Source organism: Macaca mulatta, chromosome 15, assembly GCF_049350105.2.
Source record: "Macaca mulatta isolate MMU2019108-1 chromosome 15, T2T-MMU8v2.0, whole genome shotgun sequence".
In the NCBI taxonomy this organism is placed as follows: Eukaryota; Metazoa; Chordata; class Mammalia; order Primates; family Cercopithecidae; genus Macaca; species Macaca mulatta.
The window spans coordinates 52,879,193-52,905,975 of NC_133420.1; the positions used below are offsets into that span (position 1 = coordinate 52,879,193).

The 26,783-nt window shown below is 35.7% G+C and overlaps 1 protein-coding gene across 5 annotated transcripts in view; it reads right to left on the reverse strand.

The window, feature by feature from the left end:
- Nucleotides 1-26,783, reverse strand: part of FSD1L (fibronectin type III and SPRY domain containing 1 like) — a 90,748-nt gene that overhangs the window by 44,243 nt on the left and 19,722 nt on the right. For all 5 annotated transcript variants that reach the window (XM_001109699.5, XM_028835010.2, XM_015117147.3 and 2 more), the window contains 4 exons: nucleotides 23,775-23,906; nucleotides 19,804-19,905; nucleotides 12,145-12,167; nucleotides 7,065-7,186 (listed from right to left, as the gene is read on the reverse strand). In XM_001109699.5, coding sequence (XP_001109699.2) covers nucleotides 7,065-7,186; nucleotides 12,145-12,167; nucleotides 19,804-19,905; nucleotides 23,775-23,906 — 379 coding nt within the window. The remainder of the gene's footprint in view (nucleotides 1-7,064; nucleotides 7,187-12,144; nucleotides 12,168-19,803; nucleotides 19,906-23,774; nucleotides 23,907-26,783) is intronic.

Consider the following 26,783-nt stretch of genomic DNA (forward strand, 5'->3'; position numbering starts at 1 on the left):
CAATCCATATTTTGATTGTATTTTTTTCTAAGTTTAGATATGTTTAGATATACAAATCATTATCATTGTGTTACAACTGCCTACAGTATGCAGTACAGTAACATGCTGTACAGGTCTGTAGCCTAGGAGCAATCTGCTATATAACATAGCCTAGATGTGTAGTAGACTATACCATCTTGGTTTGGGTAAGTACACTCTATGATATTTGCACAATGACAAAACTGCCAAACATCACATTTCTTAGAATGTATCCCCACGACTGACAAATGATTATATTAGAAAAGAAGATCTAAAACCAATAATTTAAGCTTCCACCTTGGTAAACTAAAAATAATAATAATAATAATAATAATAATAATAATAATAAAGCCAAAGCAAGCAGAAAAGAAATAATGAAAATTAGAACAAAAATCAGGTTGGGTGTAGTAGTCACACCTGTAGTCCCAGTGCTTTAGAAGCCTCAGGTGGGAAGATCACTTGAGGCCAGGGGTTTAAGACCAGCCTAAGCAACACAGTAAGACCCCCTCTCTACAAAAAAAAATTAAATTAGCTGGGCATGGTAGCACATGCCTGTAGTCCTAACTATTCAGGAGGCTATGGCAGGAAGATCCCTTGAGCCCAGGAGTTCAAGGCTGCAGCGAGCTATGATTACATAACTGCACTCCAGCGTGGGCAACAGAGCAAGACTCTATCTCTAAAAACAAACAAAAAAACAAGAACAGAAATCAATGAAACTGAAAAGAGGGAAATCAAAGGAAAAAAAGTCATGAAAGCAAAACTTGGTTCTTTGAAAGATCAATTGAATCAATAAACCTCTAGTCAGACTAAGAAAAGAAAGGACACAAATAACTAGTATCAAAAATGAAAGAGGGGGCATCACCACAGATCCCATGGACAGTAAAAAGCTAATCAAGGAATTCTATGAACAACTCTATGTCCACAAATGTGATAACCTAAATGAAAGGAACAATTCTATGAAAGACACAATCTGCCAAAACCCACAGAAGGAAAACAGACAATCTGAATAGATTGAATCGATATTAATAACTTTGCAAAACAGAAAGCACCAGGCATAAAAGTGTTCACTGGTGAATTCTACCATTATTCTCAGGACAAAAGTATACTAACTCTCTATAATCTCTTGAGGAAGAGAAAAATAGAGAGAATACTTCCTAACTCATTATATGAGGCCAGCATTACCCTAATACCAAAACTGACAAAGATATTACTGCAAAAGAAAACTACAAACTAGTATGTCTCATAAATTAGATGTGAAAAATCCTCAACAAAATATTAGCAAATCAAATCCAACAATTAACAAAAAGAATTACAACCTTGACCAACTGTTGTTTATTACGAGTATGCAGGCTGGTTCAACATTTGAAAAATCAATGTAACCCATCACATCAATAGGCTTAAAAAGAAAAATCTCACAACCATATAAATAGATGCCAAAAAATGCATTTCACAAATTCCAACACTCATTCGAAATAAAACCTCTCAGTGAAATAGGAACAAAAGTGAACTTCCTCAACTCAACTTGTTAAGAAATAGCTACAAAAAAACTTACAGCTAACACCATACTTAATGGGGAGAAACTCAAAATTTTTCCACTAAGTTCAGAAACAAGGCAAGGATCCCCCTCTTTCCACTGCTTCCAACATAGTACTGGAAGTCCTAGGTAATGCAGTATGACAATACAAGGTATTCAGATTGGGAAGAAATAAAACTGTCTTTGTTAACAAATGACATGATCATCTAGGTAGAAAATCCAATCCAAAAGAACCAACAAAAAACTCCTGAAACTAATAAGTGATCACAGCAAGGCTGCAGGATACAAGGTTAATATACAAAATTCCACCACTTTCCTGTACACCAGAAATGAACCAGTGGAATTTGAAATTAAATCACAGTACCATTCACATCAGCACCCCTAAAATGAAATCTTTTAATATAAATCTAACAAAATATGTTCCATGTTTATATGAAGAAAACTACAAAAGTATAATGAAAAAAATCAAAGAACTAACTTAGAGATATTCCATGTTTATGGATAGAAATACTCAATGTTCTTAAGATGTCACTTATTCCCAACTTGATCTACAGATTGAATGCAATCCCAATCATAATCCCAGGAAGCTATTTTGTGGATATCAATAAGATGGCTCTAAAGTTTATACGGAAAGGCAAAGGATCCAGATAAAGGCAACACAATACCGAAAAAGAAGATCAAAATTAGAAGACTGAAACTAGTCAATTCTCAGACATACTATGGGAGGCGGAGCTTGCAGTGAGCGGAGATCGCGCCACTGCACTCCTGCCTGGGTGACAGAGCGAGACTCCATCTCAAAAAAAAAAAAAAAAAGCTACAGTCACCAAGACGTGGTGTGGGTGAAAGAAGAGACAAATAGATCAAAGGAACGAACGGCATGCTTCATGAAAGAATAAGATAGACTAAACATTATTACTAAAATTGAAAATCTTGCTCTGTAAAAGACATCGTTCAAGGCGAAGAAAAGCCAGACGGTGAGACAATATCTGCAAAAGAAACATCTGATAAGGACTACAAAGAACTCCTTTTTTTTTTTTTCTCGCTCTATCGCCCAGAGAGCCACCTGCCCAGCCCAAAGAACTCTATTAATTCAACAATAAGAAAAGAAACAACCCAATGTAAAAAAAATAGGCCGAAGACCTTACAGACATCTCACCAAAGAAGACAGACAAACAGTAAGTATATTAAAAGATCCTTCACATAATATGTCATTAGGGAAACTGAAATTTAAAAAAACAATAAAATACCACAATACCACCAATTGGTGAAAATGTGGAGCAACAGAATTCTATTCATTGCTTGTGGGAATGCAAAATTGTACAGACACTTAGGAAGACAGTTTGGTAGTTTTCTATAAAATTAAACAAACTTTTACCATACTATTCAGTAACTGGCATTTATCCAAAGGAGTTGAAAACTTATGTCTACACAAAAATGTGCATACAGATGGTTATAGTAGCCTTATTCATAACTGCTCAAACTTGGAAGTAACCAAGATGTGCTTCAGTGTATGAATGAATAAACCAATAAACTATAGTGCATCCAGACAATGGACTATTATTCCATAATAAAAAGAAATGAGCTATCAGGTCATCAACATACATAGAGGAAACTTAAATGCATATTCCTAAGTGAAAGAAAGCAATGTGAAAAGGCTAAACTATATGATTCCAACTATACAAGATTCTGGAAAAGGCAAAACTATGGAGAGAGTAAATAGATCAGTGGTTGCCATGGATTGGGGGTAAGGAACGATGAAAATGTGGGGCACAGAAGATTTTTTGAGCAGTGAAAATATTCTGTATGATAATACAATGGTGGATACATGTCAGTATACATCTGCCCAAACCCATAAAATGTACAATACCAGGAGGGAACCCCCAATGTAAACTATAGACTTTTGGGTGATAATGATGTGTCAGTTTAGGTTCAATTGTAATAAATATACCACTCTGGTGGGAGACGTTGATAGTGAAGGAGGCTATGCATGTGTGAAGGTGTATAAGAAATCTCCATACCTTTCATTCAACTTTACTGTAAACTTAAAACTGCTCTAAAACTAAAGTTTATTTTTAAAAAGCTGCAAATATAAGAAAATATGTATATTTTTACAATCTTGTAATAGTGAAAGTCTTTCTAAGTAAGACCTTTATAAAATCTAAGAGTCACAAAAAAAAGTGCGATGTATTTGACTGCACTAAAATTAAAAATTTTGCTAGGAAAAAAAATCACCATAAATTCAACAGGCAAATGATCAAGGTGAGCAAGGATATACACCACATAGGACAAAGGCTGACTTCCTTAATGTATTAAAAGGTCCTATCCCACATTTCATTAATAAAAAGACTAACAAGGCCGGGCGCGGTGGCTCAAGCCTGTAATCCCAGCACTTTGGGAGGCCGAGGCGGGTGGATCACGAGGTCAGGAGATCGAGACCATCCTGGCTAACATGGTGAAACCCCGTCTCTACTAAAAATACAAAAAACTAGCCGGGCATGGTGGCGGGCGCCTGTAGTCCCAGCTACTCGGAGGCTGAGGCAGGAGAATGGCGTGAACCTGGCAGGCGGAGCTTGCAGTGAGCCGAGATCGCACCACTGCACTCCAGCCTAGGTGACACAGCGCGAGACTCCGTCTCAAAAAAAAATAAAATAATAAAATAAAATAAAAATAAATAAAAAGACTAACAATCCCATGAAAATTTGACAAAATTCATAAATAGGGAGCTCATTTTTAAAGTGGCGTATGAAAATATGACAAAGGCACAAACTCATTCATACTTAAAGAAATGAAAATTAAAGCAATCACAATATATTTGTCACCTATTAGAATAGGAAAAAAAAACCTGACAGTAGTGTTTGCAGCAGTATAACAATACATGCATTCAAATATTTTCCAGTACATATAAACTGTGAAATCTCTTTGACAACTTAAAATCTACTCAAATTTAAAATAAACATGCACTTCCACTTCCAGGAATTTGTCCTCAAGAGATAGTGTCACCTCTCTGTAAATATATACAAGTATTTGATCATTTCAGCATTGTTTCTAATAAAAAGACTACAAACCTAAATACTCATCCAGAACTAATTACATTCCCACTATCTAGTCATGAAAAAAAAAAAATAAAGTAGATGTACAGTGATCTGGAATGAACTCCAACATACTGTTAAGTGGCAAAGCAAAATTATATAACAATGTATATGTATGCTTCCTTTCTTTGAGTTCTTGCTGTACTATGTGCTTCCACCTTTTTAAAGGAGGTGAATTATATGTTAGCTTTAATCACATGAAATCACCAAAAGTTACCAATTACATGATTCTGTCTATATGATGATACTTTTACAAAGGCACAGACTGTTTCTAGAAAGATAAGCACATGCTAGTTAACAGTGGTAGCTCCTAGGGAAGAAAACTGGCAGTCTGAGATGAGAGGGCTACTTTATACTCTTTCGTACGACTTCAACTGTTTATCACATGCATATATTCCTTTTTCCAACAAAAATACTAAAGTAACTTTAATATGTAAACAGATAAGCAGGAAAGGACAACTTTCCTCTCTAGGTTGCTGAAATTTTTCTTTGCTCTCCACTCAGATGGAAATTATATTAAGAATGTTCTACATCTGATAGCTATATGAAGAAGAGTGAAATTCTGAAGTTTTAGAGTCATACTGGTGGTAAGTAGAGACATATGGTTAATGTGACTTCTAAACATATTTCCTATTTTCCTTTCTTAAGAAAGCTCACATTTGGAGATATATTCCCTAGTCTGAAATTTAAGTCCCTATCTCCCACAAGTGAACGTAAGAGTGTTCTACTGAAAAGTAAAACCTCAGTTAACTGGTAACCTGTGCCACCTCAAATTTTCAAAACTAAAATAAAATCCAGCTTCTTACCAATGAAATTCTACATGTCAGAATGAAAAAAAAACAAACCATTTTAAATTATATGGTAATCAAAACTTTTAAAAATGTTTATTCCTAAAAAAAAAAAAAAATGTTTATTCCTGCTTTAATATCAGTTTCACTCTCAAGTAGAGCCTTGTGAATGAAAATATAGAAATTCTGAAAGGCCAGTGTTTAGGTAAATAGCCAATGACAAGTACACTTTCTTCCTCTACAACTACAGTTCCTTCTCTCATCTTTTCCTTTTATGGACTCCTCTAGAACTTCTAATCTGTATCACACAAATTAGTATTTCACTTGTGCTACCCTTCCTAGGTTCCATTATAGTGTTAGAACTACTAACTTGTTTTTCCAATCATATTTTAAAGTCCCTGACCATATATTCAAGGAAAAAAAGAATGGTTCCATATAATCAACATTCTCTATTGAAAAATAGCTAGCCTCCAAAAAAAAAGTACTTGTAAGAAAAACATGTCACTTTCAAGAATTCCTTGATCCCTCAAATCACCATATCTAAATAGTTTTAGTTATCAGCAACATGATGCAAAAAAAAAAACCTAACCAAAAGGTTGTAAGTCATATTCCTGACTTGTCCCCAGCAAACTCATGTTGAAGTTTGATCACCAATATGGCAGTGTTGGAAGGTGGCGCTTTTAAGAGGTGATTAGGTCATTACAATGGATTAATGTCTTTCTCAAAAGACTGGGTTAGTTCTCATAAAAATGGATTAGTTCCCGTGAAAAAAGGTTCTTACAAAATGAGGTTGCCTCTCTTGTTTTGCCTTTTTTGCATGTGTCTGGTTCCCCTTCTGTGCTCCATCATGTTTTGACATAGCATGAGGCTATCACCAGAAGGTGCCAGACACTGCTGCCCAGTCTTGAACTTCTCAGCCTAGAGAACCTCTTTTCTTTATAAATTACCCAGTCTCAGGCCTTCTGCTATGGCAACACAAAACAGATTAAGATTGGTTCTTAACTGGTTCTTTCATATAAGTGAATACTTTGGGACTCAATCACAAATAGTTTTGGCTACTGCAATATCCTCATATTAATACTTTAATAAAACAATGTTAACATATACTGAAGATAAAGTTCCATCTGAGCCACAACCACAACAATAATAATAATAATAACACCTAACATTCACTGAATTTTAACTATGTGCAGGTACTATTATAAATATTTTAGAGGTATCAATTTATTTAATCCTTATAAACACCTTAGAAGAATATCATCACATTTTAAAGATGTTAAAAATGAAGGAAGTTAAGTAAATTGTTCAAGATGACATGGCAAGTAAGCAACAGGATTCAAACCTAAGAAGTCTGGCCTTGAGACCCACTGCTAACCATCACATCATACTGCTTCCCTCTGCCAAGCTAACAATAAGAGATCCCTTGATAGGATTCTTAAAATGCAATTTTTACTACCAATAAAATCTCTAAAAATAAAAAAAAACTACCAAATTTAATTATTCCTTAGCTGAGTGAAAAAAAAAAAAAATCACACTGTACTTCCTTAATATTTACATACCAATGTTCATTGCAAAAAAATCTTGTAGAAAAAAAAAGTTTTTATACAAAACTTTACATGTAGTACATGTATTTACCTGGCAAAAACTTCAAAGTTTGCAGCATCTGTCTTTCCTGTGAGAAATCCACCATTAAATGAGTCATGTTGTCACTGACCTTTGGTTTCAAAGAAAGGCGAAAGGCTGAAGCCATTGTGACTCTATGGTAAACACAAACATACTTTTTAAAATAAAGGAATAGGAAGTATCAAATCATATTTAATTTATAAAATGAAAATACAAATTATATCACTAATAATTTCAGAGACTCTAATAAAAGTGAAATAGAAATTTGCTCTTAGTCTTCAAAATTAACTAAATAAAAAACTACGAAATGTCTTTTTAAAGACATTTAAGACAACTGGTTAGCAACTTTCCTCCCAATTTTTATTAAATTGCATATATACAAATAACATAACAAGTATCCAATAAAAATAATCTTTACCAGACTCAACACTCATCTGAACCTCTGTACACTCAATCTTAATGACTTCCTGATGCCAGCCTTACTCCTTTTCATATGCCAGATAATGAACTTAAATTCATTTATATTCATTTGAATCACACCCTGATTCAAACATTCTCCCTAGTAACAAGAGCTACTCCATGTACCCTCAAATAAGAGTAGAGGTAGATTGACCTAATATTGTATAGTTTGGTAGTTGCTAAAGATAGGCCATGGATAAGAAAGGAGAGAAGTGAAATCATTATCAATGAATACCATACTAGGTGTCACTCTGATCTATCAACATCAGCTACAGGGAAGCCTACTATAAGAAACAGCCCTGTGAAAAACTATATGCCATGGAAATAATAGGAATTCAATAAATATTTACTAGATGAATGTGGAGGGAAAAAACAAAAAGAATAAAGTCACTTTATCCAAAGTACAGAGAGTCTGTAGTCCATTAAAACCGGAGATTAAAAGAAATCCTCTAATCCTATTCTTTTGTAATTTTATCTCTAATTTCAATTTTTCATATTCCAATAAATTTCCATGAGTATCACAAAGTAAGCCCCTTACTATCTTTGGTTCAAGAATGATCAGAAGTACTACAGGTGAACACTGTCCTCCTAGTACACAATTTGGAAGGGGAAGGAAACAGAGCTGGTGGGACAAGGGGAATACTAGGCCTAGTCAACTGGATCTGCCAAATCAATTGGATCTGCCAAATCTACACAAGAAGTTAATGAAATGAAAGATGTCAAACTTGCTATATTCACTTATTTTAGGATGAAAAATGTCAAACTGTTTCTGTATTTATTTTGCTTCATTTCAAAACTAGTAATAATTTAATAGTAACAATGAGTAAACAACAGTTGATGTGTTTATCAAGAAGAAAGTGCTATACTGAAATATAATTTACAGCAAAGGGAATTCACACTGACTGAAGGCTTACTATATGCCAAGTATAATTCTGATTATTTCATGCATATTATGCTCAGCTGTTTGTCTCTCAAATAATACAATTTCAATAAAAAGGAACAAATACTAAGTCCTATATATGTTATTCTTTACAGCCCCAAGTATTTTTTGATTCAAGGACATCTGAAAGAGCTACAGTCAGATATGTACTTAATAAATGCTCACTGAATCAGTGAATAGGTTAGAACCTACTTGGTTCATTCAAAACCTGACTAAATATTAAAATGTTTACTGAGAAATGTTGAGAAAAAAATCTGAAAGTATTTTAGAGAACTTAAAACCTTAAACCTGTAAGATTTGATTCAATCACCATGACATCAAAGAAAAAGAATATGCCCCATAAATGCATTAGAAAGGCTTATCAAAGCTTTAAAAAAAAAACAAGAACTCTTATTTTCTAGACAATGAAAACTTAAGTTTCCATGAATCAATTTAGATGGGCAACAATGCTACAATCTTTCAGAAGATTAAACTTTAACTGCATGTATTTAGACATGTGCCTCAAAGCCCAAACTAAACATCTAAAATTCATTAGATAATTCTCTATACCACAGGATCCATGAGGCTAGGTATGTTTTAATTCCCCTTGATTTTCTTAGTTCATTTCTACTAGCACAAGGTAAATTCAAGGATCCTTTGCTCCTGATTTTTGCAAAGAGAAAATAACTACAAAACATAGTTTTAATTTCCTCAAACTACCTAATTAACTTGATTCTTTCATAACTCCTCTCTTTCAAGAACCAGTAACTCCTGCAATATACCTCAACTAATCATATTCCAATATTATTAAGTCCCCAGAAGTACATACCAGTGATTCTATAAAGTTGTAGAGATGCGCTATTATCTTATTTCTATCCTAAGTTTTCTCTCTTAATCCTGCTGTTCCTCTGCGTAACTTTTACCATAGCAAATGATAAATAATGAGTTTTCGCAGATATTTTCATTTTTTATATTTGATTCCTTGCTCAGATATGTTACACATTCTCCCTTAAAGTCCATCTATGCCCTTATAAAAAGATAATCCTAGGGCAGGCATGGTGGCTCATATCTGTAACCCCAGCACTTCGGAAGGCTGGGGCGAGGACGGCTTGAGCCCAGGAGTTTGAGACCAGCCTAGGCAACATGGCGAAACCCCGTCTCTACAAAAGATACCAAAAAATTAACTGGGCACAGTGGCATGTGCCTGCAGTCCCAGCTGCTCAGGTGGCAGAGGAGGGAGGGCCCCTTAAGCCAGGGAGGTCCAGGCTGCAGTAAGCTGTGATTGTGCCACTGCACTCCAGCTTGGGTGATGGAGCAAGACTCTGTCCCCCGCCCAAAAAAAAGAAAAATCCTTTCTTTACTTGGTGAAAATAGCTAAAGTAGTCATTTTATTATGACTATATGTTTAAATTATTTTTATATTTTAAATGGTAATGGAATTCTAAAAGCTCACTTTTGGGGAGTACCAAAAACTACATCGGAGAAACCTGGACATTATAAAGCTAAATATCAAAATTTTAAAAATTAAGTTGAAGGGCCGGGCACAGTGGCTCACACCTATAATCCCAGCACTTTGGGAGGCAAAAGTGGGCAGATCACTTGAGGTCAGGGGTTTGAGACCAGTCTGGCCAACATGGTGAAACCCCATCTCTACAAACACAAACACACACACAAATTAGCTGGGTGTGGTGGCAGGTGCATGTAATCCCAGCTACTTGGGAGGCTGAGGCAAGAGAATCGCTTGAACCCAAGAGGCAGAGGCTGCAGTAAGCCAATATTGCACCACTGCACTGTAGCCTGGGCAACAGAGCAAGACTCAAAAAAAAAAATTAAGTTGAGACTCAGAAATGTTCCTCAGGCAGGAAGTAAAAATGTTGCAGGGGACCACAAAAATGCTATAGGGTTTGAACACACAAACATGCAAACACACACACAGACACACACACACACACACACAGGAGTTTGCCTGAACCCTAATTCCTGAGATCACCTGGATACTAATGAAATCAAGTCAAGAGGCTGGCTTAGAAGAGGCAAAAAACCCAAGCTTCAGTAAAGAACACAGCCACTGAAATTGGTCATAAAATTAAATCCTGATAAACAAATCTGGGCAAAGAGAAACAGTTCAAGGATACAGACAAAATTCTGTGATGCCAAGAGCCATACAGAATCTTGAAAAAAGGAGAAATTTTGCAAGGTCATGATAAGGAAGTAACTTCTAATTCAGAAAATTAGGAACTAAAACAGGATGTAGTGGGATAGGTAGCTAAACAGTAAGTATAATATACCCCGGGAGGAAGATGGATGACTCATAGCAATTTCCAGACACAACTCAAATCTACCTTATCCACAAAACTGACCTACCTACCATCCATTCCTCACACCGCTAGTATTTTTCACCTTCAAACTTTCACAATCATCCTTCTAGATTCAGGATTTGTAAGAGTGATCCATGTGTTTAGCTACTGCCTGATGTAAAATATATAAAAACTACAAAAACTAATATAGGACCAGGCACAATGGCTCACGCCTGTAATCCCAGCACTTTGGGAGGCCAAGTTGGGTAGATTGCTTGAGCTTAGGTGTTCCAGACCAGCCTGGGCAAAATAGCAAGACCCCGTCTCTACAAAAAATACAAAAATTAGCTGGATGTGGTGGCACATGCCTGTAGTCCCACCTACTCAGGAGGCTGAGGCGGAGGATCACTTGAGCCCAGGAGGAAGAGGTTGCGGTGAGCCAAGATCACACCACTACACTCCAGCCTGGGTGCTAGAGTGAGACTCTGCCTCAAAAAAAAAAGAGAGAGAAACACAGAAGTAAAATTTTCAGCCAAGATTAACAATAGAGACACTGTTTTTCACATAATCTATAATGAAAATTTTTGTGAATTATCTGAAGAATAATTTAACCTAGGATTTGGAGTGGTACTTTGAAGAGCTGTGCCTTTCAGAAAATCTCATGATCCTCAAATGAAAAAACTTGTTATATTCTCAATACAGACAACACTCAGTGACTAGACAGGCAGATCCAAGCTGTTCCGTCTGTGTTAATGCGATCCAAATGTTGCTAGCAACTCCTTTAGCACTCTATGTTCATTACAAATACTAAATTTCTTTTGTTAAGCCTGGCTTTATCAATAAGAAAGACCTTTTAAGTCAAAACCTTTAATAATTATCTTTAATTTTCTCTTCCCATAGAATATTAACCAGATAGTGGTGGCATTAGAAATAGAAAGAGATGGCACCAGGAACAGGATGGAATGAGAATACAAAGGTGTTAAACAGGAGGGCAGTGAAACAGGAGAGCTTTAGTTCTTGAGGACTACTTAAAATGAGTGAGTTCACAGAAAATAAGACCCACATATTTAAATTTAACAAAAAACACATTCCAGGAGTATATATTTTTAAGTTATTCAAAATAGTTCCCTCTTCATTAGTACAGCTAATTAAGAACTGTTCTAAAACTAAAACTAACTATATTACTATACCAGAAATGAAATTCTTCTGAAGCACATAATTATCCACAACTATGCTTTTAAAAAATCTTATTCATACAATGGTTATTCAAAGAAAATATACAGGGGACATTTTATTCTGTACTTGGTCATTGGGTATTTTTATCTTAACTAACACAATTTTAATTTAAAAACTATTTCTGAATTTCATTTCTGACTTCAATAACGATTCTTAAGTAAAAATGTGTTTTATACCATACCTATCCTTGATCTGTCTGGCAGCCTTGGAGCCAATCAGGGAGAAGAGAAAGAAGGCAAGTTAGTGCTTTTCATGCAAGTTTCAATGGCAGTGACATGCAAGAAAAGTTAGGATATAAACCCTGCAATAGATTAGTTCATATTCACCAAAACACAAACTATAGAAAATTTATGTGTATAGTTCACATAAGCTTTCATGTGATGTTATAGTAGAATTACAGTAGAAAATCCAGACCCCATAAAAATCAACTTTTAGGAAGAAAATTTAACACTTCAAACAAATTCCAGGTGACTATAAATGTTTTTTTCTTACCTTAATATTATCAAAACACACCTCCACTTTCATTCAGTCTGATACTCATCAACTACAGCAACCAACCTCCTTCATGGGACAACTTCCTTCATGGTTTTCTTGTACATGTCAGATTGACTCTCTACTTTTTCTTCGGAGATCTCTTTCACTACTTCATAATTGTTGTTCCAAGTTTTCTCTATATGCCTCTATAGGGCAGGGAATTCTGAAAGCTTGCCTGCTAACAAATACAACTAGGCTGCAATTCTACAAAACTTTACTCCAAAGAAAGTTGTAATGGCAGAAATCCAGACACAAAGAGACCAGAGAAATACTTCCAGCAATGGGGTCTTTCTCCATGATGATTTCATAGATGCTACCAACTTAAACCTAAATATATCTCTTTTGTCTTTTTTTTTTTTTTAATGAAAGTACAAGTTTAGAAAGGGAACTCAGCTATTTACTTGGGGTTGCATGGTCATACAAAATGATAAAAAACAAGTAAAAACTGTTGTCCTTTTTACATTTACATACAATATATCCAACAAAAGTTTTTTTCCCCACAGTAACCAGTACAGTTAACAATATATCAGACATAGACAAGGCTGTTTTGCTCAACACTGTATCCCCAGTGCCTAGCAAAAATGCTTAGGACATAGTAATACTTAATAATTATTAAATTTATTTGAATGTTAATTAGATATATGTAGCAATGCTTCTGTGGCCTCTCTTCTTCAGTTCTAATGTTGTTCCTATTCATTATTGGTCATTTTTATATCCACCCTAAAACATTCTGGTCTGAGTACCCTTTCTACTCAAAAACACAGAACTCAGATCTTTTCTTTTTGAGACAGAGTCTTCCTCTGTCGCCGAGGCTGGAGTGCAGTGGCGCGATCTCAGCTCACTGCAAACTCTGCCTCCCGGGTTCACGCCATTCTCCCGCCTCAGCCTCCTGAGTAGCTACCGGGACCCGCCACCACGCCCGGCAATTTTTTTTTTATTTTTATTAGAGACGGGGTTTCACCATGTTAGCCAGGATGGTCTTGATCTCCTGACCTCGTGATCCACCCGCCTCAGCCTCCCAAAGTGCTGGGATTACAGGCGTGAGCCACCGCGCCCAGGCAACACAGAACTGAGATTTAAGAGATCAGCATATTATACAGTTTCAGCACTACTATTAATCAGTTGAGACCTTGTACATTAATCATTCTATTTCTTTTCTAATGAATTTTGCTCCTTAATGTTTCCAAAAATCATTTCCAAGGCCCACATACTACAGCAAACAAATTCTGTAGGATCTGTATGTAGCTTAAGTCACAAAACTACTGTAGTACCAGAGAGAGAAAATGTTTAAAAAGTTAATTATATTGATTTTTTAAATTACTGACATTAAAGCTGGAATTACAAAACAAAGATTTTAATGTAAGTGTTAAAGGAAGGAAAGAGGACTCTTCTCTGTACCTGACATGAAACAAGTACTACTAGGATTACTCTTTGCATCTCCCTTCCCTTATTTCTCCTAGGAAAATGATACGACTTATCCGATAATGGGTTTGAAAGGAGAAACTAGAAAAGAGTAGCTCAGGACCTTCTGCTTTTTCTGGCAGCTTGCTTGCCCACAGAGAACATATATTCTGTTCTTTCCCTCTGTGCCATAACTTTCACTGAAAGTGGCTTCCCCTGCCCATCACCTGAGGCAGCTCCTGCTGATCATGACTGGGTGAATTTGTCTGTCTAATTCTAGGTATTTAGTATCTGGAAACTTGCCCAATAACAAAAGCCATCTTTTCCAACATCCTTTTACTATTATTTGGCCTCTTATCAGTTTTGTTTTATCTTATTTCCTAATTGGTTTCAAACCCAGAGAAATATTACAAATCACCCTCGCATAACCCAATGATATGAAGACCATTACCATTTTTTAAACTGACCACGATGATTCAATTTTGTGTCAAGTGTTACTAAATTTAATAAGGTGAAAATTTTTAGTGTGTGTGTGCACATATGCATGCATGCAAAGCTTTTATGGTATCACTTCATGTACCATGCTGTTTGTGAAAAACCAGGAAAGGAATAAATGAAAAGCCAGATAATGTAGGAAAAACTGTTGTCCATGCATTTACATCGAATATACCCAGCTGGTAAAACTGAAAACTCCCATGGCTCCACTTTCATTTAGGTTCAAATTATACTGCATATATATTGTATAAATGTGAGAGAGGTTTAAGAAGTTATTCTGAGCAATGATTAGAAGGCAGAGTTTCAAATTCTGAAGACATTTCTTTGAAAGGGCCCAATTTCAAGAAATGTCTTAAATTAGAAAATTTTTTTTTTCTAGAATTCTTCTCTCTAAACAGAAAGGTATCCAAAAGATACACAACACTATACAGCTTCTAAGTTTCTATTCCTCTATTTCAAGAATGGTGACTTTTGTCAATTACAAAATTGGCAGAAAGGATTTCAATAGAAGATCTAAAGAGTGATGTTGAGTAAAGTAATATAACTAAGCTTCTTGGAAGCTTTTCAATAATATACAGTACCATAACCTGAAAATAAATCTAAACATTCATTGCAGCTTCTTCATAACTCACTACCTGGAATTACGGAGGCTCAAATAAATGTGTTGGCAACAGAGCAGTGGTAAATCTTGGAATCAGCTGGTACTAATTAAACAGATGTTTGACAAAATTCAACATTACAGTTCTACTCAAGGAAGTTTGGTCTCCGGTGACACCTTTCTATGGCTGATTAAAGAAATGGAATTGTAAGATTTAGTTTAAAAACAATTAAGAGATGGAGGGAATGAGGGAAGAGAGACAGAGAGGGAGAAAGGAAGGCACCATCTCTGACATGAATGCAGAGAAACTGTAATATGAGTACAAGTAGAAGTAATCGCAAACCAATCTTCATAACTGCCAATTAAATTTAAAGAAGTCAAACCAGATATTTTCCCAGTCACACAGAAAAAAGTTAACAGATCTTTTCCCAATCTCTTTTGTTCTTAATCTGTAATGGGTGAATATAGAAACTATTTTCTTCTGTGAATTTATCAAGCACTTTGAAGATAAAGTATCTTATTGTTTCTTTCTTCTTTAATATCATCATTTCTCTTTTTATAGAAAGGGAGAGGGAAAAAGAGCCTCAAAACATTATTTTCTTTTAGGCAAAAATAAGTCTTTGGAAAAAAAAAAAACGGATTGCACACCAGTTAATTCCATACATTAGAAGTTTTGTATTTGGCAGACATTTATCTGTTCATAAAAGGAACTATTTTTCAAAAAACGATCATTTGAAAGAATCTGTCACAAAAGCCACAGTGAATAACTTGAAATACACTTTGAAATATAGTACTGCATGCAACTGTTTCATGATTAGACATATCTGTACAGGAGATTGCATTTCTGTAAGATACAAACACCAAGAAATGAAATTAAGGTGAAAACTACAATTTGACCTATGCTTAACAAATATTTAGATCTGTTTTTTTATATTGCCCTCAAAACTGAAACATTCATGCTTTTGTTGAAGGTCCTCTCCTCTCTCCTAACATTCTTAACTTCAGCCTACAGAGGGAGCTTCTGGCAGTATTTCTGCTTACTTGAAAGTACTGAGTGAGCTTCTACCCACTCCTCTTCTTGTTCACTCTTGCCAGTGGTCAGAGCCTAACACTCACTGGACAATATTCTGCAGGCGAATCATTCATTATGAGTGAGATGTGGGAAATACACTAAACCTATTCTCCCTCTTCAGCTGTGGTCAAATGCAGACGACACTGTTCCCCTTTCACCTAACTGTACTTTTTATTCCATTACAGGGACCCCATGGGTAGGAAACTATTTTCTCCCTTCTAGTCTGACAACTGGAGTACATGTGACATGATTGTGATGGCAAGTTAGTTACACTGACTTGGAAATTGTCAGCTCTTTCTATAGAGAGAATTCAAGGTCTAAGTCAGGGTGGGAATAGAAATACTAATTTTGGTAAAGGATCCAAGCAGTGTTCTGCAGGCCAGCTATTAGCAGAGCACCCACATTTGGTGGGATGTTGCCAATTTGCTAAGTCCAGGAATAAAGCTAAAGATCTGGATCCCATTTGCTGGTGATGCTTCTGCATAAATTAACTAACAACCAAACTTCTAGCAGTTAAAAAAAAAAAAAAAAGTGAAAGTATGTTCCAAAATCTTTTTGCATTTGTGCTATTTGTATTTGTTTACTTTCAGAGAGTATAAAATGCTGGTAAATAGCATAGTTTCACATTCAGTTATCATGCTGAGATACTGCAATGTGATAATTTAAATACCAGAACTTAAATTACTTTTTTAAGATAATGGAAGTATGAAAAGACACTCGATTTTAGCCTATGCTATCTTTTTGTCCTCATGGGCCATTCACATTAATCTCATTTAAGCACTTTAATATGGGATATTCACAAACAGTATACCTTAAATGAATTTCTTTTTCCAGACATCTAACAATATACTGCTAGACTAATAATCTCCAAAGTCATCTCTCCCTGTTCACTCAGCAACTAGGTGTCTGAGGCAGGCCTGTAGTCCATGTAGCTGGCTAGGAAAGTGAACTTAGTTTTTTACTTGAAATCAAATTATTATCTGGACATATGAAGAAAATAATTGCAAGCAGCTCTCAGTTAAGCATTTTTCCTAAATGATAAGCCCAGATTTCTGGCTAGGAAACACTGACAGATACAGTAATGTGCCACATAACTACATTTCAGTCAATAATGGACTGCATATACAATGGTGGTCCCATAAAATTATAATGCTGTATTTTTATTATACCCTTTCTATGTTGAGATACACAAATACCACTGTATTGCAACTGCCTACAGTATTCAGTACAGTAACATGCTACACAGGTTTGCAGCATAGAAGCAACAAACTATACCATATAGCCGAGGTATGTAGTAGGCTATGCTATCTAGGTTTGTGCCATTATACTCTAATGTTCCCACAATGATGAAATCGCCTAATGATACATTTCTTAGAAGACATCCTCATCGTTAAGTGACACATGGTTGTAATTCATTTCACCACATCTCCAAATGGTTTAAGCTACTAAATAGTACTATAAACTGCTGCAAGACAAGACCCAAATAGTAAGAATAAGCAAAGTGGCATATTAAACCACAATGTGACTTATTTTATCAGAACCTTTCTAATTTATAATCTGTCAAGAACAAATTATAACAGAAACAAAGCTGGAAAGAATAAAGGACAGTGAAACAGAAAAGGGTAGCATTTGGGAGAAAGAAGACAGAAGAACTCTGAAAATGTCAACAGAAAGAGAAACATGGGAGAAATAAACTTTTATCATAGTTTCCCCAAGTTTCAGTCCCTCCTTAAATCAACTGGATTCAAGGCATTTTTGAGTATTAGTCTCCACATTCTATAGTTTCCCTGTCTTCTTCCTCACTCTCAGGCTGTCAGTTGGTAATTCTTACTGCTATGACTATGCCTGTCATTAACAATTGCCCTACTCCACTAAAAGGGTAATTTGTTGACAAGTAGAAAACAGAACGAAAAATACTGAAAATAATAGTAGTATCAAGTACAATAGTGAACAGATTCTGAGAAATGATCTTGAATAGAGGACATTAACTCTTGTCATGAACTCTATGATGTTGATTTTGATGACTAAGACATCTTTTGCTTTCTGCATGTTTCTTAGCTATGTTCCAGACATTTAAGGTTATCACATGAATGCCCTCTAAGTAAGTGACATATCGTACTTTTTTTTTTTTTTTTCTTGAGGTGGAGTCTCGCTCTGTCTCCCGGACTGGAGTGCAGTGACACAATCTCGGTTCACTGCAAGCTCCACCTCCTGGGGTCATGCCATTCTCCTGCCTCAGCCTCCGAGTAGCTGGGACTACAGGTGCCCGACACCACACCCGGCTAATTTTTTTTTTTTTTTTTTTGTATTTTAGTAGAGACGAGGTTTCACCGTGTTAGCCAGGATGGTCTCGATCTCCTGACCTCATGATCTGCCAGTCTCGGCCTCCCAAAGTGCTAGGATTACAGGCGTGAGCCACCGCGCCCGGACTGTTTTTTGTTTTTTAAGATAGGGTCTCGCTCTGTTGCCTAGGCTAGAGTATAGCAGCGTAATCACAGCTTGGTGCAGCTTCGACTTCCTAGGCTCAGACAATCCTCCCACCTCAGCCTCCAAATAGCTGGGAGTACAGGTGCACATCACCATGCCCGGCTAATTTTTTTGTGTATTTTGTACAGACAGGATCTGACCATGTTGCCCAGGCTGGCCTCAAACTCCTGGGCTCAAGCAAACCACCCACCTTGGCTTCCCATAGTGCTGGGATTCCAGGCATGAGCCACCACACCTGGCCAACATATCATACTTTTAAAGTACTTTTAAGTATGGTACATTTCCCTCATAATTCCTTATATAATAAGTCCACTTATGTGCATTAGTATCTTTACAACTCACCTCCAAATTTAAAGAATTAATTCATGCATTGGCTTACAGCAAAAGAACTTTTGTTTTGATTCATTTGTTTAAAAGAAGATATCCATGTTAAAGTTTAATTTTAATATCCAAAGATGTAAGGTGGCAAAGGTTACCTTCTCAAGGAAGTTTTTTCTACCTTCAAGTTCACAGAAAATCATAAAATGAAAACAATCACTAGGCATAAATCAATTATAAAGCTACCTTTCTAACACCAATGCAGCTCACTATACACTCCACAAAGATGAAGTAAATAACATCAAACTCAAATTATCTTGATAACTACACAGTAATTTTTGCTAATTATATAGCTTAATTTCCAACTCTTTTCACATCATTTTAAAATATATTCTACATTTCTGGGTTTGATTTGACAAAATGGTAATCATTTAAAACGACCCTACTTAAAAGAATAATTAGAATTTAGAATTTACAATCACTTAAACACCAGGATCTAAGTTAAAACATTAGCAGGCTTCTTGCTCTACTCTTTACATTTTTATACTAAACATATCCCTTAAGTAAGGATCTACATTTCCATGTTTTAATAAAACATTCAATTACTTAAATCAAGCAGTGGGGGCATTCATCTGCAATAAGAAGTTACACAGTTACAGTGCTCATATGCATAAAGTGATAATGCTTTCCCAATCAGCTCATAGACGGAAACACAGAAACACTTTTTAAACATATTTGTTGATGACCCTAAAGACACACACTTCTAAGTGTTTGCTTTGGAATAAATGAACAGCTAGCATTTTACTTATCAAGAAACCCCAAGCCTTTATTAGTATTAGAAATCAGTAAAGACATCCAAAACTAAAGAAAAACAAAAACGCCTTTTTAAAAATACAACTTTCCTTGTTAAGTGTATTAATGCAGTTTTTGTGTACCTTTGAAAATTCTTCAGGTTCCTTTATATCTAATGACCTTGTTGCAAATTCTAATAGTTCTTCAGAGTTCTCCAGGGCGTTATTACATTGACTAATCTGACTCTAGGAAAAAAATAAATAAATCATTAAAATGAAGTTTCCTATTGCCATCAGAATCTTAAATACATATTGTTATAATGAACTTACAAATAATTGTAATAGCAATAACAGAGGAAAAATATTTCAGTGAGCTATTGCAGCAAGATAATCAAGACAAGTTTTACATATATATAAAGAACTTGTTATATTTCTTTTATATATATATATAAAACAAATTTTAATTATCTTAATACTTTATACCTCTTTCCATAATTTATTGAAAACAGCTTAACTGCATACAGGGAAAGATATACTCATCCTTTAAAACAAAAAAGGACCTAAGCGAAGCTTAGTCAACTGGCATTAATTAAAAACTAGCAATTCAAGATACATAAAGAATATAGGACAAGTAGGAAGTATTTTTCTAAACCTAAATGGCAAAGTTCCTGCTCTAAAGATGAATGTTTGCAATTCAATTTTATCTAACAAACTGCAAGTTTTAAAAATGTTTCTATTGGCTGCTCCTAGCTCCCCTGTAACAATGCCAGAAGAACAAACTGTCCACATATATTCAAGCAGAAAGAAGGCCCTGACAAACAACAGATATCAATGAGGTACTAGGAACTGAGAGGTAAGTGAAAAGGGAAAATATTACCAGCAGCACTGGAACATCACTCACACCAGGGATGGCTAGGGGGCTGATCGAAATGGATAACGCACACTCAATATGCAAGAGTTTTTGGTACTTGATGGGAAAAAGGAAAGGCAGGAGAAAAGACATGACCCATGGCCATTTTGGTGGCAGGTTTAATATGTGGTACGAGTTAGGGTGACAGAAATGTTGGCTAGTGGTAGATGAAGACCATTAGAGCTGCTCTGGTAAAGAAGTAAGGGGAGGGAAAAGGGAAGATTGGAGATTAAGCAACTGGATGCCTAAAGGCCATTCCAGAGTGGTGCTGTAAAGAAGGGTCTGGGTCCAAAACAGAACAGAATTCTGCACAGGATGAGTTTTCGGCTGGATCTTCAGAAGACGCTGAGTTGTCCTTTCTTCTACAGTGTTTTGTTTTTTAAATGAATTCATTTCTTATTAGTATTTATTGAAATGTATGGAAACTTTATGAATAAACAAATTATCCTTGAATTATTTAAGTAGTACATCCCTTGCCCCCAAATATGAACAACAAACCTCAACCTGGGGAGTATGGACACGCTTCAGAGGGTATCTGATCCCTGGAAACTGTGCATGTACAGTGTGTATGTAAGACAGAAAGAGAACATACGTGTTTTTCCATAGCTTTTAGGTGCTCAAAGATATCTATAACTCAAATCAAAATACAAAAATTTGCACTTCTACACACCAATAATGAACAATCCAAGAAGGAAAATAAGAAAAAAATCCACTTATAATAGCATCAAAAAGAACAGCATACTTTGAAATAAACTTAACCAACGAGGCATGAGACCTATACACCCAAAACTACAAAACAATGCTAAAAGAAATATACAACAAAAATAAAGGGAAAGATACTCACGTTCATAGACTGGAACATTTAATATTGTTAAACTGTCCATACTACCCAAAACAATCTATAAATTCAATGTAATCACTGTCAAAATCCCAAGACATTTTTTTGTAGGAATAGAAAAAATACATATAAAATTCACGTAGAATCTCAAGGGACCCTGAATTGCACAAACAATTTTGAAACAGAAAAAAGTTGAATGCCTCAACACTCCTGGTTTCAAAATATCTTACAAAACTATAGGACCCCAAACTATGTGGTACTGGCATAAAGACAGATACACAGACCAATGGAACAAAACAGACAGCCCTGAAATTACCCTTCACATATGTGATCGAATGATCTTTGACATAGGTACCAAGGTTGAACAATAGGGACAGGACACTCTCTTCAACAAATGGTGCTAGGAAAACTGAATATCCATAAGCAAAAAAATAAAGTAGGTCCCTTACTTAACACCACATGCAAAAATTAACTAAAAATGGATTGAAGACCTAAACATAAGCTCTAAAGCTCCTAGAAGGAGACATACAGGAAAAGCTTCATAACACTGTGTTTGTCAATGATTTCCTGGATATGACAATGAAAGCAAAAATAGACAAATGAGATGACGTAAAACTTTAAAACTTCTCCATATCAAATGGAACAACCAACAGAGTAAAAAAGCAGCCTACAAAATGGGGGGGGGGGGACTGAAAATCATATACCTGATAAGGAGTTAATATCCAGAATATATAGAAAACTGCTGCAACTTAACAACCACAAAAACCCTACAAGTAACCCAATTAAAAGATAGCCAAAGAACCTGAATAGACATTTCTCTAAAGAAAATACACTGATGGCCAACAAACACATGAAAAGATGGTTAACATCACTAGTCACTAGGGAAATGCAAAGCCAAACCGTAATGAAATAGCATGTCATACCCATTATGATGGCCACTATTAAAAAAAACCCAGAAGATAAGAAGCATTGGCAAGCGTGTGAAGAAACTGGAACCCTTGGGCTGGTAGGAATGTAAAATAGTGCAGCCACTATGGAAAACATTATATAGAGGGTCCTCAGAAAACTAAAAAGAGAATTACCACATGATTCAGCAATCCTACTTCTAAGTATACATATCCAAAAGAATTGAAAACAGAATCTCAAAGAGATATTAAACTCCCACGTTCATTGCGCCATTATTCACAATAGCTAAGACATGTAAGCTGCCCAAATGTCCATAGACATATAAACGGATAAAGAAAATGTGGCTGCCGGGCGTGGTGGCTCAAGCCTGTAATCCCAGCACTTTGGGAGGCTGAGATGGGCGGATCACAAGGTCAGGAGATCGAGACCATCCTGGCTAACACGGTGAAACCCCGTCTCTACTAAAAAATACAAAAAACTAGCCGGGCGAGGTGGCGGGCGCCTGTGGTCCCAGCTACTCGGGAGGCTGAGGCAGGAGAATGGCGTAAACCCGGGAGGCGGAGCTTGCAGTGAGCTGAGATCCGGCCACTGCACTCCAGCCTGGGCGACAGAGCCAGACTCAGTCTCAAAAAAAAAAAAAAAGAAAGAAAATGTGGCATATACATGAGTAGAATATTATTCAACCACAAAAAAGGAGGAAATCCTAGACATGCTATAATATGAATAAATCTTGAGGACATTATGCTGAGTGGAAATAAGTCACAAAAGGACAAATGCTATGATTCCACTTATGAGACATGTAGAGTAGTCATGGAAACAGAAAATAATATGTTGACTGCCAGGAGCTAGTAAGAAAGGGAAATGAGTTGTTGATCAACGGACATAAAGTTTCACTTGCACAAGATGAAAAAATTCTAGAGATCTGTTATACAAAAATGTGAATATATTTAACACCATCAAATTGTACACTGTATAGTTTAAAATGGTTAAGAGAATTGGCCGGACACAGTGGCTCACACCTGTAATCCCAACACTTTGGGAGGCCAAGACAAGTGGATCACCTGAGGTCAGGAGTTTGAGACCAGCCTGGCTAACATGGTGAAACCCCGTCTCTACTAAAAATACAAAAATTAGCTAGACGTGGTGGTGGGCACCTGTAATCCCAGCTACTTGGGAGGCTGAGGCAGGAGAATCACTTGAACCTGGGAGGCGGAGGTTGCAGTGAACCAAGATCACTCTGGCCTGGGTGACAGAGCCAGACTTTGTCTCAAAAAAAAAAAAAAAAAAAAGGTTAAGAGAATAAATTGGTTTTTTTTTAACCATAATTTTAGAATACTTATGGCCAAAACAAAAAACCATATTCTTCAAGGTATACTAAGAAATTCACTAATCTTTGCTTACCATAAATTGAGCATTAAATAGACTAAAATTATCCATATTTTAACAGTTGTATGATCTCACCTGTAACTCTTGGGATTTACGAGCTTGTTCCTGCTTGATACAGTTAATCATACTTTCTTTTACTTCATCCAGTATAGAGTATAAACTATCAAATTCTTCATCTAACTCTGAGAGTATGTTGGACGAATTTTCCTGTTTAAAAAACAAAACAAAACAATTTTACTGAAGAGCTATCATTTAAAAACTAAAAGGTATGCCCAAAAGAGAGAATAAATTTATATTATACTTGGCCTAATATAAAAAGAACATAATTCTAATATTTAAGGCTTTCAAAAGAGATAAATGCAACAAACTGCCTGCTAATGCTAACAGTACTGTTTCAGCTATACTATCAGTTAAGTTGCCTTTTATGGACTAGCCCCATACGCTCTTCACTTTACTGTTTCCACAGGACAACATGAAAGGATGTTTGAAGATTCCCAACTTTGTCCAGACCTTCAGTCTCTCAGGCAGACTTTAAGCCAGTGGTTTTTAACCTCTGGTGCTTATCAGAATCACTGGTGAGGTATTTTAATAAAATATTCCAGAGATTTTAATTCAGTAATTCTGAGGAACACTTTGCACAAACAGAAATGAGGCAGATTTTGTCTAAATTTTAAAATATTTCAAGGTCTCTAAAACACTGCATTTATATAAGATAAACAGAAATTTAAAGACTAAGCAATTATTTATTGGATCCTAAGATATTTATCAAATATTGAATCATCTAATGACTAGAATTTGTATTCAAATCCTGTATTTTATTAATTAAAATACAGGTAAGTTACTTGCCCAAAGCCACACTAGTAACTATGTTACTAGTAACATGGTCAATAAGGCATTTCAAGTCTCTTGACTTCTCAGAGTTCCCCATTGCGTCTATAAGCAAGATGCTGCTACCTCAACAAAAAATAAATTAAATTATTTGTAAAATCCCTAGATAAGCAATATCCACACTTGCAACAAATATGAGATAGAAGAAATTCTCTTAAGACATTTTTCAACTTGGATGAATCATTCAATTAAGAGAAGCGAACTGGCACTAAGAGAACTAATATACACAATCTATTATAATATTATGTCCAAACTTTTGCTTATAATGTTTATAAAAACTAGACACCTCACTGGCACCTCACCAAAGGTGGTAGTAATCATTTTACTAGTCTATTTACAATGGTAAGAACAACTACAGAAGTGGAATGTGCAGTCCGGAAGGGAAAAGACCTAACTCAAATCCCACACTAGCCACTCAGTAACAGCATGACCTCGTACAAGGCACTTAAATTCCTAGACCTCAGTTTATTCATTCATAAAAAAGAAATAGACTATTTTCCTCTCAATCACCAGATGGCATCTTGTTGCCTTTTGCCTACTACTAAGCCCCCATCTACAGCAACAAGGGTGTAGTTTAATTCCCCCACTACTTTTTTTCTAACATTAAGGTAGAAATCAAAAATTTATCAACCAGAAGAATGGTTTGAGCTATATCTACATAAGATCTCTCTTTCCAGATATCAAATGTGATGATTCTCTTGTCCACAGATCAGGAGCTTTACAGTCATTAGCTTTATGCTTATCTAAAGAAAGCTGATTCACCAATTTTCCAATAAAATCGTTCAAGACAGCTAAAATAATGATTTTTTTTCTTTTTTTCTTTTCTTTTTTTTTTTTTTTTTTGAGACAGAGTCTTGCTCTATCAACCCAGGCTGAAGTGCAGTGGCACAATCTCGGCTCACTGCAACCTCCACCTCCTGGGTACAAGCGATTCTCCTGCCTCAGCCTCTCAACTAGCTGAGATTACAGGCGCCCACCACAACCAGCTAATTCTTTTATTTTTAGTAGAGATGGGGTTTCACAATGTTGGCCAGGCTGATCTTGAACTCCTAATTTCAGGTGATCCACCCAACTCGGCCTCTCATGAATGTTATTTTTGCTAAAGATTATTTTGGTTATTCTGGGTCTTTTGTATTTCTATATACATTTTAGGATTTTTTTCTATTTCTGTGGAAAATGACACTGGTATTTGGATAGAGATTACAATGAATCTGTAGATTACTTTGGGTAGTACAAATATTTTAACAATGTTAATTCTTCTAATCCACAAACATGGGATATTTTTCCATTCATTTATGTCTTCTTAAATTTCTTTCACCACTGTTTTATAGCTTTCAGTATACAGATCTTCCATTTCCTTAGGTAAATTTATTCCTATTTTTTTATGCTACAGTAAATGGGATTGTTTTCTTATTTTCTTTTTGAAATAGTTCGTTTTTCGTGTACTGAATACTGATTTTTGTGCATCGATACTGCATTCTGTAACTTTACTGAATTTATCAGTTCTAATAGTTTTCTGGTAGAGTCTTTAGAGTTTTCTAAAGACTAAGGCAGGAGAATCGCTTGAACCTGGGAAGCAGAAGTTGCAGTGAGTCGAGACTGCGACATTGCAATCCAGCCTGGGTGACAGAACAAGTCTTTGTCTCAAAAAAAAAAAAAAGAAAAAAGTGGTGAGAGTAAACATCTTTGTCTTGTTCCTGACTTTACAGAAAAAGCTTTTGACTTCTCACCTTTGATAAGATGGTAGCCGTGAGACTGCTATTATACATATGGCCTTTACAGTGTTGTGGTACATTCCTTCTATACCCAATTTGTTGAGAGTTTTTTATCATGAAAGGATATTCAATTTTGTCAAATTATTTTTCTGCATCTACTGAGATAACCATACACTTTTTTTTTTGTCTTTAGTTTTGTTAATATAGTATATCACATTTATTGACTTCTGTTGAACCATCCTTGCATCCCAGGCATGAAACCTACTGGATCATGGTAAATGATCTTTTAATGTGCTACTGAATTCAGTTTGCTAATATTTTATTGAGAATTTTTGCATCTATGTTGATTAGGAATATTGGCCTGTAGTTCTCTCTTTTGTAGTATCCCTGGTTTGGCTTCATTATTGGGGTAATGTTGAATTTGTAAAATGGATTTGGAAGTACTCCCTCCTCTTTGATTTTTTTGGAAGAGGCTGAGAAG